Below are 14,612 nucleotides of genomic sequence, written 5' to 3'. Positions count from 1 at the left end.
GTCCATTCCATGAAATGAAAAGTATCCTGTAAATACAGTTCACCTAGTGTTTTGAGTGTGTGAGAACACAAGGTTCAATATGCAATGACAGCCTGGATGGGAATGGCCACAGTACCTGACCAGATATCAACACAAAGCCTTGGCGGTGGGCAGGCCAGCATCCCTCGCCTGCCCACTGCCAAGTTCTACTACGATAATAATTTCTCTAGGCTGTAAGAGAAGAGTAATGGAGAATCATTGAAAAGAAGAGGAAAAAACAGTAATCTATGGAAAGTGCTTTTAAATCTTTAATATTTTATTTTTCAAAGTAAGAATAAAACAAACTATTGAAATAGTGAAAATATTCCATGTATTTTCTTAACCACATTGAAGCGTCACATGAGGGGATCGCTGTGGTGCAGTGGGGTATCAAATGCTTAGGGGTCAAAGGGGTCTTGGATGCACTGTTAAAATCCTGGCCACAATGTGAGGTGAGGAAGGAAGTCCATTCAGAGTCTTCCTTTCGCCTTGTCCCTCGAGTTAAGGATTGGCACCACGTATGAGTCTGTAGCTTATCACTAGCAATAATGGGCTTGTGTGGATGAGGATGCATCACCATAACCTACCCGCCCTGATGCAAGTAAACACCCCTGTGGCAGCTTGAGTGCGTCTGGTGGTTTCCCCAAGCATTTCACCATTCCTGTTCATCCATTCTAGTATTCCTATATGTGCATTCATATCACCCATCACTAGCAAGCCAAGAGTATTGTAGGCTGTGCAGTTGTGACCTCCACGGTTGGTGTAAGGCAGGGTCTATTGACATCATGCCTGTTATTCATAATTTATATAGATCGGTTAATAAAAATGATGGTCAGATGTGAACCAGAGACACTTAAAGAATGGCTACATTTATTGTTGTACATGGTTGATGCAGTAGTAATATTCATGAGTGAATTTGCAAAGGAAGACTGGGATAACTTTGCTTCTTCATCTTTCCTTCCTTTATTTCACTCTGATAACACCACTGCCATCTCATCTATTTCTAAAGTTGAACTCTACACTCAGAGCTTTGCTAAAAACTCTACCTTGGATGATTCAGGGTTTGTTCCTCCCTCTCCTCCATCCTCAGACTACTACATGTTCTATTAAAATCCTTTGCAATGATGTTTTCCATACCTTCACTAGCCTTAACCCTCAGAAAGCTTACAAAGCTGATGGGGTCCCTTCCTTTGTTCTTTGAAACTGTGCCTCTATGCTTGCACCTTGCCTAGTCAAACTTCCATCTCTGTCAATCAACATTTACCTTTCCTTCTTGCTGGAAGTTTGCCTAAATTCAGCCAGTTCCTAAAATGGGTAGCTTTTCTAATCCCTGGTACTACTGTTCTATTGCTTTTTAATTTCCTGACTAAAGTTTTGAATTCATCCTCAACAGGAAGGTTCTTAAACACCTATCATTTCACAACCTATCTGATCACCAGTATGGGTTCCATTGAGGCCGCTCTACTTTTGATCTGGCTTTCCTTACTGAGTCTTAGTCATCCTCCTTTAGGAATTTTGGTGAAACTCTAGCTATTTGCTTAGGCATTTCAAAAACTTTTAATAGAGTCTGGCACAAAGCTTTGATTTCAAAATAGCTTCTATCCTTCTCTTTCTCCATCTATCAACTCGACACAACCTTCCAGACAACTATCCCCTCTTCTTCAATGACACTCAACTGTCCCCCTCTTCTACACTGAACATCCTCGGTCTGTCCTTTACTTATAATCTGAACTGGAAACTTCACATCTTATCTCTAGCTAAAACAGCTTCTATGAAGTTAGGTGTTCTGAGACGTCTCCGCCAGTTTTTCTCACCCCCACCCAGCTGCTAACTCTGTACAAGGGCCTTATCCGTCCATGTATGGAGTATGCTTCACATGTCTGGGGGGGTTCCACTCATACTGCTCTTCTAGACAGGGTGGAATCAAAAGCTTTTCGTCTCATCAACTCCTCTCCTCTAACTGACTGTCTTCAGCCTCTCTCTCACCGCCGCAATGTTGCATATCTAGCTGTCTTCTACCGCTATTTTCATGCTAACTGCTCTTCTGATCTTGCTAACTGCATGCCTCCCTTCCTTCCGCGGCCTCGCTGCACAAGACTTTCTTCTTTCTCTCACCCCTATTCTGTCCACCTCCCTAACGCAAGAGTTAACCAGTAATCTCAATCATTTATCCCTTTCTCTGGTAAACTCTGGAACTCCCTGCCTGTTTCTGTATTTCCACCTTCCTATGACTTGAATTCCTTCAAGAGGGAGGTTTCAAGACGCTTATTCATCAATTTTTGACCACTGCTTTGACCCTTTTATGGGACTGGCATTTCAGTGGACATTTTTTTTATTAGATTTTTGTTGCCCTTGGCCAGTGTCCTTCCTACATAAAAAAAAAAAAATCACTCGTTATAGTACTCTCTCTCTCTCTCTCTCTCTCTCTCTCTCTCTCTCTCTCTCTCTCTCTCTCTCTCTCTCTCTCTCTCTCTCTCTCTCTCTCTCAGACCGTAGAGAGATGTAACGGCGCCAGAGATTTCACTGTTGGCAATTATAGAAGAGAACTGAGAGAACAGATTTTTTTTTTTCAATATTTATTTCAATAATATTGGATATTTACAAATGAAACCACTCATTATGTCGGCCATTTTAGAAGTTTGCGATGTCACCCACAAAGTTCCGCATTGTGTAATTTTCTCCCATCACACCACAAGACAGGAAAAATATGGTTGTTATTCTTTACATACTACATAGAACTGACAAATGTAACATATTCCTTACTATAAATGACAAACATTGCTTATCATTGAGTTGCGTGACGTCACGGGAATCACCGGCTGCCGGCGGGATGTAAACAAACAAGGACGGCTTTCACTGCAGGAAGAAGCGACCCGGGGTGAGCGCTGGGATAACTTTGCTTAATGCTTCACCCTCACCACCTTCCCTGGTATGACATGAAGGTGTTACTTAGTGTTATTGAAAGCTGATATAGAGTGTACGGTCCTCAGTGCTCTTGTGTGCTTGCCTCGCTTGAGTGTCAAGTAATGGTACTGCTCATATCGCCTTTAACGTTGCCATTAGTTTTTTTTGGGGGGATAATATGGAAATAATTGTAGCCAACTGAGTTCTGATATGATAGTTATTTATTGGGCAAAATATGATGTTTATGGTAAATACTTTCGCAAGCCTCTCTATTCAATTTTTTTTTCTGGTAGTTTTCGGCATGTTTTGAATTTATCTGAATGTTTTTCCCGCGTCTTTTTTTTCCTTTTTTTTATAGGCCTCCCCCGACCCCAATCAGAAACTATTTTTTTTTGCGATAACAAAAAAAAAAAAAAAGTCGTCCTCATTAATAAGTAACAGCAGCAACACTCCCTGGTAAGATGACTCGTTGCTGCTTGCCCGTGGCCGCCTGCTGACTGTTACCACCACTTGACCCAGCCTAATTTAACCAAACTAACCTAACCTAACCAAACTAACATAACCAAACTAATCTAACCTAACTAAACTAACTGGCAACTAAAACTTACAAACTGGCAAGGGTAAGAAATGAATACAAAATCATTATCTTTTTTATCTTTGTAGAAATCTGGCCACACAATGAAAATAATTGAGGCGGCACCCACTGCAGACAGACATCTTGCTCAGACTAATTCAAATATTTCAGATTGAGCCACTTCTCCCTCCTCAGGATGAAATAAAATGCTGCGATTGACTAAATTAATTCTGTATCTTTTAATTGGCCAGCGGCTGCATTGCCAAACAAAAGCACCAATCACTGTTACTTAATATCATGCTTGCACAATAGATGTGACATATGCACAAACGAACGAATACATCTTCACAGGCGTAGAGTAGTGCCTGCCTAGCCATCATGTGTATGGGTGTGTCACTTCCAACCACTGTCATGGGAATGAGCGAGCTTGCTTCTCCTAAAACAGATACATCTTTATGAATTGCAAGAAGAAAGTGATTCCTACGTTCTCCAACACCAGGACGAAAAAAATGGCTGAGAAATTAGTTACTGTGTTATTATTGTTACTATTAATATTGTTATGATTATTTTTATTTGTAGTTATAATTTTTATCATAATTATTGTTGTTGCTGTCATCATTGTTCTTATTATTGTTGCTTTTATTATTATCATTGTTGTTATTATTATTATTACCTATTATTATTGCTATTATCATCATCATCATCATCATCATCATCATCATCATCATCATTATTATTATTATTATTATTATTATTATTATTATTATTATTATTATTGTTATTATGTCGTAACCCTCCTCCTTATCTTTAAGGGAAGGCAGAGTTTACGCAGAAACTGCACTGATTCTTTATATAACAAACACCACAAGGTTTAAATCCAGGTAACCGAGAGTTAAGGCCGGGGTTCTCACAGTGGGGTAAGCCACAAACGCAGTTCAGAAACGTTAACACTATTTATTAACCAGTAGTTAACACATTTCACGATACTCGCAAGCAACGAAAGACCAGAATTCCAACACATATTAAAACATATAATGACCTTTCGATAAATCTTGACGTCACTTTTCACTTTACGTTAGCAAGCTTTTATCGACCAATCTCAGGTCATTCAGTAACTTATAACACATAAGTAAGGACACATATAACATAATCACATAAAAGAATAATCAAATGTAACATTAAAATATTAGCACTACATGCGAAGTGTCACAAAAGATATTAAAATCACTCATCAAGATTCAGCATTATATCAACACATGGTAAATGACATAAAATATGTGGGGACCACAGTATACTGAAACAACATTTTAAATCGAGACCCACAAGGCACTTAGGAAAAATCTTCTAAGTATTACTTACGACCAAGATGAGGCAGAGAACGACTAGGAGCTTCATGGTGCTGTTGAGTGAGAGCACCTTCCAGGAACTTGTAACACTCCACTCTTGGAGTCTAGTTAGGTCTGAGAGAATCGTTCGCTACTTCGCCTTATATTCCATTTTGACGACGGCAACGTCGACCTACGTACATTGCTATCTACTACTACATAAGAAATTATCCTTAAGGTTCAAAATGTAACTAGTTAGTACACTCATCTCTTCCTTCACTCCACACGATCACCAGGATACTTATATTTTACTGTAGGTACGTAAGAAACGTGTCTCATAAGGAGTCTATGGTTAACCACCTTTACACGCGAACATATGTGGTTTTTCTATGTCCTTCTAGTTTGTGCATTACTGAAGTGTTTTGTGAAGTCAGTGACTGTAAGGTAATTTGATCACAAGATTGATTACGAATAGGCTAGGTCCATTAACTTCACGGCCTTAGTCACCTTTACTCGGCGCTTGGGTGCCTCCATCAGGGCAGGCACTGTCCTGTTCGTGTGACTAGGGATGCCGTAAGCCTCACAAGGGGTCACGGCGATAACCAGTGACCTCTGGGGCAATGGGTGGCCAAGGCCTGGGTGCTTTGGCGACAACACACCCTCGGCTTGCCTACGACACACCCCTGAGTGCTTTGGCGACAACACACCCTCAGCTTGGCTACGACAATTATTATTATTATTATTATTATTATTATTATTATTATTATTATTATTATTATTATTATTATTATTATTATTATTATTATTATTATTATTACAGATGCTTTGAACATGTGGATGACAAGACATCGAAACTGTGAGGTGCTGGTTGTCATCTTCTGCGTGAGTGAACTTCTGACAGTTGGACTCTTACTCTTCAGTCATGGCTTCCTTCTCACCAGACAAGTCATTCCTTCAAATTCCAGCTGTGATGACTTTAGAGATCCAAAACCAGACCACAGGGGAGAGACGGGCCATCCATCACATACAGGGGGAGGCTGCTGGATGATGCCACCATTCAGAAAGACTATAATACTGCTAATAGATGCTCTGAGGTACGACTTTGCACTCTACAATGCTTCCCTCAAGGATGACGACACATTACCATACCAGAACAAGATGCCGGTGTTTGGGGAGATAGTGAAGCAACACCCACATCAAGCCCTGCTCAGCCCCTTCATGGCAGATGCCCCGACCACCACCATGCAGCGCCTCAAGGGACTCACCACAGGAAGCCTCCCCACGTTCATTGATGCCAGTCTTAACTTTGCCAGGTACACCAACACCTCACCACCACTTTCTATTTGTTGACTTAGTGTTATTGAGATTTGTATTATGGGATGACTGATGTATATATTTTTATGTGAGAGGCACTGGTCAAGAGGATAAAAAATATATATATAAAAAAGAAGAGGCAATTTTTAAAGAGCTTTTTTTTCAGAAATTTTAAGCCCTTGGTCATCTTTGTCATGCTTGAAAAGAGGATGAAAATAAAAGTTTAGGAGTACCAGTCATGATTAATGTCTCTTTGCTCCATGCCACAGTGAGGAAATAGAGGAGGACAACATCATCGACCAACTGGTGAGGCATGGGCGGCGCGTCACCATCCTTGGCGATGACACGTGGGGGGGGCTCTTCCCTGGACGGTGAGGAAATTTGCTGCCTTGAAATGCCAGTCTGATGTTTCCTCTTATAATTTGATATTGTTGCATTTGTGTATGTTCTGTGCACTTGTGTGGATTGGAGGAGGTTTTGCTGGGACAGTGAGGAGAACTGCTGTGCCCCCTTTGTAACTTGATATTGTGTTGCTTGTGTATGTTTTGTGTTTTTATTCTTTCCTCCATGTTACTGTCATTACTCATCATCCTGTAACTCTCAGGTTCAGCCGTTCTCACCTGTACTCATCATTCAATGTGATGGACCTGCACACTGTGGACCGTGGGGTGCTGAGTCACTTGGGGGAAGAGATGGGCCGGGGTGACTGGGAGGTGATTGTTGCCCACTTCCTCGGGGTGGACCACTGCGGTCACCGGTATGGCCCTAACCATCCCCAGATGGCCACCAAGCTCGCCCAGATGAATGAAGCTGTCTTGTGAGGACCTGTGTACTTTGTTTATTGCCTTTACTTTGCCTGTGTGTACCTCTAAGTTTGTATGTGTGATACCAGATGAGCCTTGATTTGTGTATTTCCTTTGCCTGTGTGTACCTGTAAACTTAGTGTCAGTGGTCAGTCTCAGCTTGGTGTGGCAGTGGTGTGTTCACAGAGGTGCCTCTTGTCTTGTGTCACACCATGATAATACTTTAGAGTGAAGCTGCAGAGTCAGTATATCTTGAGTTGCCTTGATTACTGTGTGGTTGACTTGATAAATGACGTAATAAACTGCGTAATGAATCTTATTGAATGAAACATTACTGTCTGGCAGGCAAGTAATTGCTGGCATGGACAACGACACCCTTCTGTTGGTGCTTGGGGACCACGGCATGACCCAGACAGGGGACCACGGTGGTGACTCTAGGGAAGAGGTGGAGGCTGCCCTCTTTGTGTACAGCCCTGCCCTCCACCTGCCCTCTCCACCAGTTCACACCCTTCCTGTGGCCCAAGTAGATCTGGTGCCCACGCTGGCACTGTCCCTTGGTGTGCCTGTCCCTTTCTCCAGCTTGGGCAAGGTGATGGAGGACGTGTTAGTGACTGCAGGAATGAGTGCTGAGGAGGCAGAGAAGCAGAGACACCTTGGGCTACACCTCAATGTGCAGCAGGTGAAGAGGTACCTCACAGCCTACAGGGAGCTGGGGAACTCCTACCCTCAGGACCTGTGGCACAAGCTGGAGCTCCTGGAGGGGAAGGCATTGGAGAAGTCATCAGTTGGTGGTCAGAGGACGGCTTTCTCCGAGTACTTGACCCTGGCCAAGCTGATGTGTGAGGAGATTTGGGCACGCTTTGATGTCCAGGAGATGCTGAGTGGCCTGTGCTTGATGCTCAGTGTGTTGCTCATGGCTGGACTGTTGATCCACAGCAGTGCACTCACAGATATCAAAACTCATATAATCAAAAGGTTGCTGATTCTCACTGTTGTTGTTAATTTGTTGTTTGCATTGTCTCTGTCTTTTGGTTTTGTCATTTTTGGCTATGCTGCAAATGTTTTAATATTACTGTGGATGTATGCACACAGGCAGCATCTTACAGTTTCACAGTTAGACTTTAAGGCAATAGATTGCATTCCCTTGTTACTTGTTAGTTTCTTACTGCTAGGAAGTTTCTCAAACAGTTTTGTAGTGGTGGAAAATTATGTCGTTGCTTTCATTTTGCTGTCATGCATAACTCTGTACTTGTTGTTGCTGATGTTGGAGATTGTGAGTAAAAAGCTCTCCAGTGGGAAGATGCTGAAGGTGTTTGGCAACGCGTTCAGTGTGACGTGTGGCACCGGGTGGGCGGCGGCAGTGGTGTGTGTGCGGTGCAGCGGGTGGTTCTGGCGGTGCCGTGAGGAGCAGCACTGGTGTCTCCCTGGCCAGGCACAGGTGCCACTCTCTGGTCTGCCTCAGCACTTGCACAACTGGCGTTACTTCACCAGCGTTCTGCCGCTGGCACTGGCAGTGTGGCTGCCACGGCGCTGGCTGCTGCTGTGTGGCAACCTGAATGGCAGCAGGGTGGGCGTGGTGCTGGCAAGGACGGTGCCTGTGGCATGCAGTGTGCTGGTGGCCGTGTGGTGGGCCATCCAGGCTGTCATGGCCGCCCACAACCTGGACTTGTGGGGGCACGTCATTCCCCCACGGGTGATATACGCTGCCACCGCGGTCCACGTGGCCGTGCTGGCCTGTGTGCCACTCCTCATATACGAGCTGCCTCCCGCCGCCTCCAGGAAGAGTCAGCCGCTGGTGTCAGACAACCCCAGCACCTTGATACCACACCTGTACAAGAGTTTGATGGAAAAGTACAGGACGCAGAACAGCAAGGGTCCCACTATCCCCATCGTGTATGGCCTGGCCACGGGCCTGTCAGCCTCCATGGTGGCGGTGCTGATGGTGGTGGTGGTAGTGGTGGTACTGGTGGCTGGGGATGGGCTGAGTGGGGCTGTCCTGCTGCTGGTGCTGGTGGCTGCTGCTTCACTCCTGCTGCAAGCACTGTGGAAGTTGAAAACATGCCATAACCTGAGTAAGTATTTGTTCTGCTCCAGGTTCAGTTTTAGCTTATTTATCCCTGAGGAAACGCATGTCTTGTGGTTAATACCTTCATCTTTATATAAACGTAGCTGTCTTTACTTTCAGATTGCTTGTTGTAATAGAAGTAAGTCCATTTTTGATGTCTGTCTAATCTGTTGTTGTGAATCAGATATAGTTTCCTTAAATTTCTCTTATGTGCAATAAAGTTGTGTTGACTTACCAATCACTGGGATGACCCATGACTGCCTGCCTTCCACAGAGGAGCTGGCGAGGCCTGGGTGGTCAGCAGCGTGCCTATGGTTCACTCTCAGCATTCACGGCTTCTACTTGACGGGCCACCAGCCGACCTTCCCGGCCCTCCACTGGTCTGCTGCCTTTGTGGGGGTGGAGGGAGCACAGAGTGTTGGGAACTGGGCCCCAGCACTCCTGGTGGGCCTCAACACCTACTCCTCCTACCTTCTGCTTGGCTTGGCTCTCCCGCTGGTGGTGGTGGCACCTCTTGCTCTCAGTGTTGTCTTTCCAAGTCTTCGAGGCAGCCGGTGAGCAAACCTTCATTGTCACGTCTTGCTTTCATCATCTGTGCTAATCTCTCATTGTGTGTTCACTTGCTAAAGTGTGTTGCACCAACAGTCTGGAAGGTGACGAGATAAGCCGGGGAGAATTCCTGCTGGTGGAGGAACCTGATATGCTGAGGGAGTCCCTAATGTCCACTGCTCTCTCATACATCTTCCTTCAGGCAGCAAAGGTAAGCTCACTCACTCAACCTTGAACCAGTACATGAATATTAATGTATTTATATACATACCAGGCTGGCAGTCACACACAGGGTGGTCCAGGCAAGGCACCACACATTCACACTCCTATCCTTGTTAGCCCATGGTGGGAAGGGTGTTTTGTGAGCAGACAACAAACACTAATACTTCAGCTTATGACTGAGAATAGGTGAGCCAGGAGGAGCCAGTTAACCATGCTGTGCTTCCTTCCCAGGTGTTCTGCACGTCACTAGCGGCATTTGTCCTGCGCAGACACCTCATGCTGTGGAAGATATTTGCCCCTCACTTTATCTTTGAGGCAGTGGGCTTAATCGTGACCCTGCTGAGTGTCCTTGCTGGCCTGGGGTTCACTCTCAGGGTGCAGGCAGCACTGGCTTCCTGGGGTGAGCGACTTGTTAAGGCTGCCTAGCGAGAAATACCAGGAAGTACAAGGTAAAGGAGGCTCTTGGTAATCTTTGTAATAGTACAAGATTTGATGTCTGGCAAGGAGAGATTTATTGCTATTGTTTCAGGAAGGGTAGTAAGAAAGAAAACTTGATTTGTGAAGGAATGGTAGAGTAATTCAAGACACATGGTATTAGTAGGACAAAAGAGTATTTCCCACTCAAGACTCATCAAAATTTATGATAAGAGTAGTTATGTCCCTCATGAAAGACCTTATCAAAAGTTTGCCTTAATTTTTACAGCACATCGTTATTTTTATGGTCTGCTTATTGTCTATGTGTATCTGAAGTGTGTGACAGTTTTGTACTTTTATAATTTGCCATATATGTACTATGTGACTTATTTTGTCGAGTGCTAAATGAGAAAGTGCAATTGAATGAGTAGTTGTGGTTGGCCTTTGTAAATAGTGAATGGTGGTAAGGTTGTATCTATGTAAATATTTCTTAATAAATTGGAAGGAGTTTTTTATTTTTAATACTCTTGAAATTATATTGTGGTAGTCCTGCAGAATGTTATTTATATATATATATATATATATATATATATATATATATATATATATATATATATATATATATATATATATATATATATATATATATATATATATATATATATATATATATATTAACTTTTTATACTTTTTTCTTTTTTAGAGTAATGTAGGAAAGTCTCTCTCTCTCTCTCTTTCTCTCTCTCTCTCTCTCTCTCTGTTACTTAAGCAACACATAGGTAAAAATTTGAATGAATAAGTGAGAAATGAGAAGGAAACCGGTAGAAATGGGAAACTAAGACGAGTATGGATGAAAACGAAATGAGGAAAGTAATAAACGAGAACGGAGTATGGAAATGAAAATAATGGATAGTAGGTAAGAAATAAATTAGAAAGAAGTGAGAACATTAATAAATACACAGTGGACGTCACGAACAAATTTTCCGAACAGCTTTTTCACCGATTCACGAACGGTGCTCCTATGTGTGAACTGTGAACGCATTAACACCGCACAACCAGACGCCGGCTAGTCCGCTTGTTAACAAACTGCTGCATTCATGGACTTATCATCACTTTTGGGTGATTACCATACACAGACAAATCTCTTAGGCATCATGCTATAGCTTGTCACTGATATAAAGGTGAGGCGCCTTCACAGATGAGTTAAGGGGGGTGTACCTCACCTTCATCCTCCCCAAACTCATGTACGCCTCCCCAGCGTGGTCCTGCTCCCTCACACACGCTCAACAGCTACAGCTAGAGAGTGTGCAGAAAAGGGCGTGCAGGGTCATCCTTGGCCCTGCCTACACCACCTATGAAGAAGCCCTGACCACCCTGAGTCTGTCCAGACTATCCACCAGACACTGAGAGGCTCTGGAGAAGTTTGGAAGGGGACTACTGCATCATCCACGTCTCGGAAACATGCTGCCGCCTGACGTGCCTCGCCCGGTCCGTGCCACCAGACACACGCCCCTAAAGGCGCCGCGCACGGACCGGTACAGACTCAGTGCGATTCCCACCATGGTGCGAGCCATCAATCAATAGTCCCTTCTAGATTAGACTTACCTTTAGGATTAATGTTAAATATTTCCCCACCCCCTATGTACATTTCCAGTTTGTTTACTGCCTAAATTATAAACCGTTTATTATTATTATTATTATTATTATTATTATTATTATTATTATTATTATTATTATTATTACATGTAATTTGGAAAGCATGTTCTCTCTTCATATTAGCCCATCTCCATACGGGGTCACTGTTTTTGATGAACCGCTTCCAGTTTCCTGTCACCTACCCCTGCTCCCTTCCCTCTCATGTCATCTCGTATGCAATCTTTCCATATGATCTTGGGTCTTCCTCTCCTTGGAAAGCACGTGATGTCTTAGCGCAGGAATTCGTATGCTCCAATATCTCCTTCCAGCCAACGTTTGCGTGATCCAAGGCGAAATTTCGTGACTTTTCCTCTCCAATCATCCTGATAGTCAAAGTAAAAAGTGCCAGGCTAAATAGAAATGCATGCTGTTTAGTAAATGTGAGAAGGGGTTTATTTATTTAATTTTACGATTATTTACTTACCTTTATATCTACTTATTTATTTATTTATGTTTTATTTATTCATCTATACGAGAGAGAGAGAGAGAGAGAGAGAGAGAGAGAGAGAGAGAGAGAGAGAGAGAGAGAGAGAGAGAGAGAGATTTGATTTGATTTAATGCTTTTATTCACAAAAAGAAAATACAATATAATTTGTGAAAAAGACTGTTGATCCCTGATGGACAGTCTTATCAGGATGATGTTTGAATACATAAATAAATTAAATGTAAAATCACAGCATTTGTAGGCACTAGTTATATTTGAGGCACCATTCGTTACTGCACTATCACAAACTTGCTAGTCTCATTTTATTGCACAAAATTTCGGGTATTCCCTGAATATTTGTGGCAGAATCGCAATAAAGTGTTTTGCTAGTGTAGGTGAAGGTGTGAGGCAGTGTTTTCTGAGGTGTGAGGGACGAGCACAGTCCCTCAGGTAGTGTACAAGACTGTGCCCCTCCGGCGCACCGCACAGTCGGCATCGTGTCTCCTCCTCCGATGTCGCGAAGCCTAGTTGCCACGGGTAAGGATACCCGAGACGTATCCTGCATGTCACCACCTCACACAGGCGGCTCGGGGAGTGTCGGGCTGGGGGCGGGCAGCCTGCGGCAACCTGGCGGAACCATCTGACGCTCTCGCTCCCCTGGTCGTGTTGTTCCTGCTGTCGCTGCCTCTCTGCGTGGGCTTTCACTGCTCCTCTCAGCTGATTCAACGTCCTGGGGATGACTGTGGCCACCGTTGCGTCATTGGCTGCCCGTTTGGCGAGGGCGTCCGCTTCTTCATTTCCTGAGATTCCCACGTGGGATGGTATCCACGTAAGAGTGACACTTCTGCCCGCATTGTGGATGGCTCTTGCTGTTTTCCAGATGGCTCGGGTTTGTGTGATGTTTTCTCCATCCTGCTTGTTGATCGCTGCAATGGCAGTCATGGAGTCAGTGGCAATAAGTACATTCCGGCAGTGGTAGGTGGAGGCGTGTTCAAGTGCCGTTACTATCGCAGCTAATTCAGTTTGTGTGGAGGAAGAACAGTCAGTTGTTCGAGCAGAGGCGGTGGTGGTGATGGCGGAGGCTGCCGCGCGCCCATTGTCGGTCTTGCATACATACGCCGCCCCAGACCGTCCTGTCACCGGATTAGTGGATCCGTCGGTGAAATATGTGGCAGTGTGTGCTCCCTGGCCGGCGCTTATGTTATGGAGCCCTTCTTGCTGCAGTTCTGCCATTGCACACACACACAGAGAGAGAGAGAGAGAGAGAGAGAGAGAGAGAGAGAAAAGTTAGAGGGAGGGAGGGAGGGAGGGAGAGGGTCACTTGACCAAAACAAACCTTAGTATGGCGGGAGGAAGGATCAGCTGTGCCATGTATTGCACCAGGTAATTCTTCCCACGCCCACTCCCTCCACATGTACACGCACTCACTCAGTGTAAAGTTGCCAATGGTCTACCTGCGAGTAATTATGTGCTTAATAAGGGCTGTTGTGCTTTAGGAGGCGAGAAGTGAGTGGGAGTGAAGGTCATCATGAAAAATTAATGGTTTTTTATAATTTTTACGGTTTGTTTTGTCTCCCAGTACCAGTAGTGGGGAGACTGAGGAGGAGGTGTGCCAGCAGTGGGTGGAGGTGGGCGCCTTCCACCCCTTCAGCAGGAGCCACAGCAGGAAGGGAGCCGTGAGTCAGGTGAGCTGCCGACTTTCCTGCTGCTAGTGTGATATTGGAAGGCCTGATGAATTGTTTATTTCCAGTTTCAGTGATATAAAGTGTTCTGTAATGATGTGGTGACTGATGTGTGACAAACAGGTTTTCATTGAAAGTACTTCAGGAATATGGGTAAGCATAGACAGGGCTTGTGCTAGGTCGTGTGTAGGGTGGGGCTAGAGGCAGGCAGGGCGGACACCATCAGGTAACATTCTCATACCTCGCCAAAGGCCACCACCTCAAGCTTTGACATTATTTTCTTACACGCACACCCCTTCAGCCAGGTCTGGTTCACATTGTGGCATCCCTTTTCATTGCCGGTACACTTCTTACACCTCAGGTACTTAATTTTCTCAGTGAGTTGGACACAACGCCCTTCCCCTTCACCACAAGTCTGGTCACCATGGGTCACACATTTCAGTTGAGGCAGCTTCATCCCACACACTTCGAGTGGCTTCACCTCCTCGAAAGGACAGGACACGTATTTCCCATAGTATTGTAGAAATAAAGGTACCGCCATGCCATTCACGGTTAAGTTGAATCTGGCGTGAGTGAAGTGTAGGACTTGCAGCGGCAGAATCACTAGCAACGCGGTAAGGAAG

The 14,612-nt window shown here is 44.3% G+C and overlaps 2 protein-coding genes across 3 annotated transcripts; one reads left to right on the top strand and one right to left on the bottom strand.

Moving 5' to 3' along the window:
• Nucleotides 1-2,777: 2,777 nt before the first annotated feature.
• Nucleotides 2,778-10,698, top strand: LOC135109946 (GPI ethanolamine phosphate transferase 3-like). 2 transcript variants are annotated; one of them, XM_064021858.1, is made up of 8 exons: nucleotides 2,778-2,896; nucleotides 5,642-6,134; nucleotides 6,405-6,506; nucleotides 6,740-6,952; nucleotides 7,284-9,010; nucleotides 9,278-9,557; nucleotides 9,649-9,763; nucleotides 10,006-10,698. In XM_064021858.1, exons 2-8 carry the CDS (start codon nucleotides 5,653-5,655, stop codon nucleotides 10,198-10,200), a joined length of 3,114 nt encoding a protein of 1,037 aa, XP_063877928.1. In that variant the 5' UTR covers nucleotides 2,778-2,896; nucleotides 5,642-5,652; the 3' UTR covers nucleotides 10,201-10,698. The 2 variants fall into 2 exon arrangements, with proteins under 2 accessions (XP_063877928.1, XP_063877927.1); XM_064021857.1 differs by having other exon boundaries at nucleotides 2,815-2,947.
• Nucleotides 10,699-12,625: 1,927 nt separating this feature from the next.
• On the bottom strand, nucleotides 12,626-13,540 carry LOC135109506 (uncharacterized). Its single transcript, XM_064020886.1, has one exon. It carries the CDS (start codon nucleotides 13,538-13,540, stop codon nucleotides 12,626-12,628), a length of 915 nt encoding a protein of 304 aa, XP_063876956.1.
• Nucleotides 13,541-14,612: the final 1,072 nt, after the last annotated feature.

Source organism: Scylla paramamosain, chromosome 19 (genome assembly GCF_035594125.1).
Source record: "Scylla paramamosain isolate STU-SP2022 chromosome 19, ASM3559412v1, whole genome shotgun sequence".
Classification (NCBI taxonomy): Eukaryota; Metazoa; Arthropoda; class Malacostraca; order Decapoda; family Portunidae; genus Scylla; species Scylla paramamosain.
The sequence above is the reverse complement of the archived record's forward strand: the minus strand, read 5'-3'. Positions and strand labels throughout refer to the sequence as shown.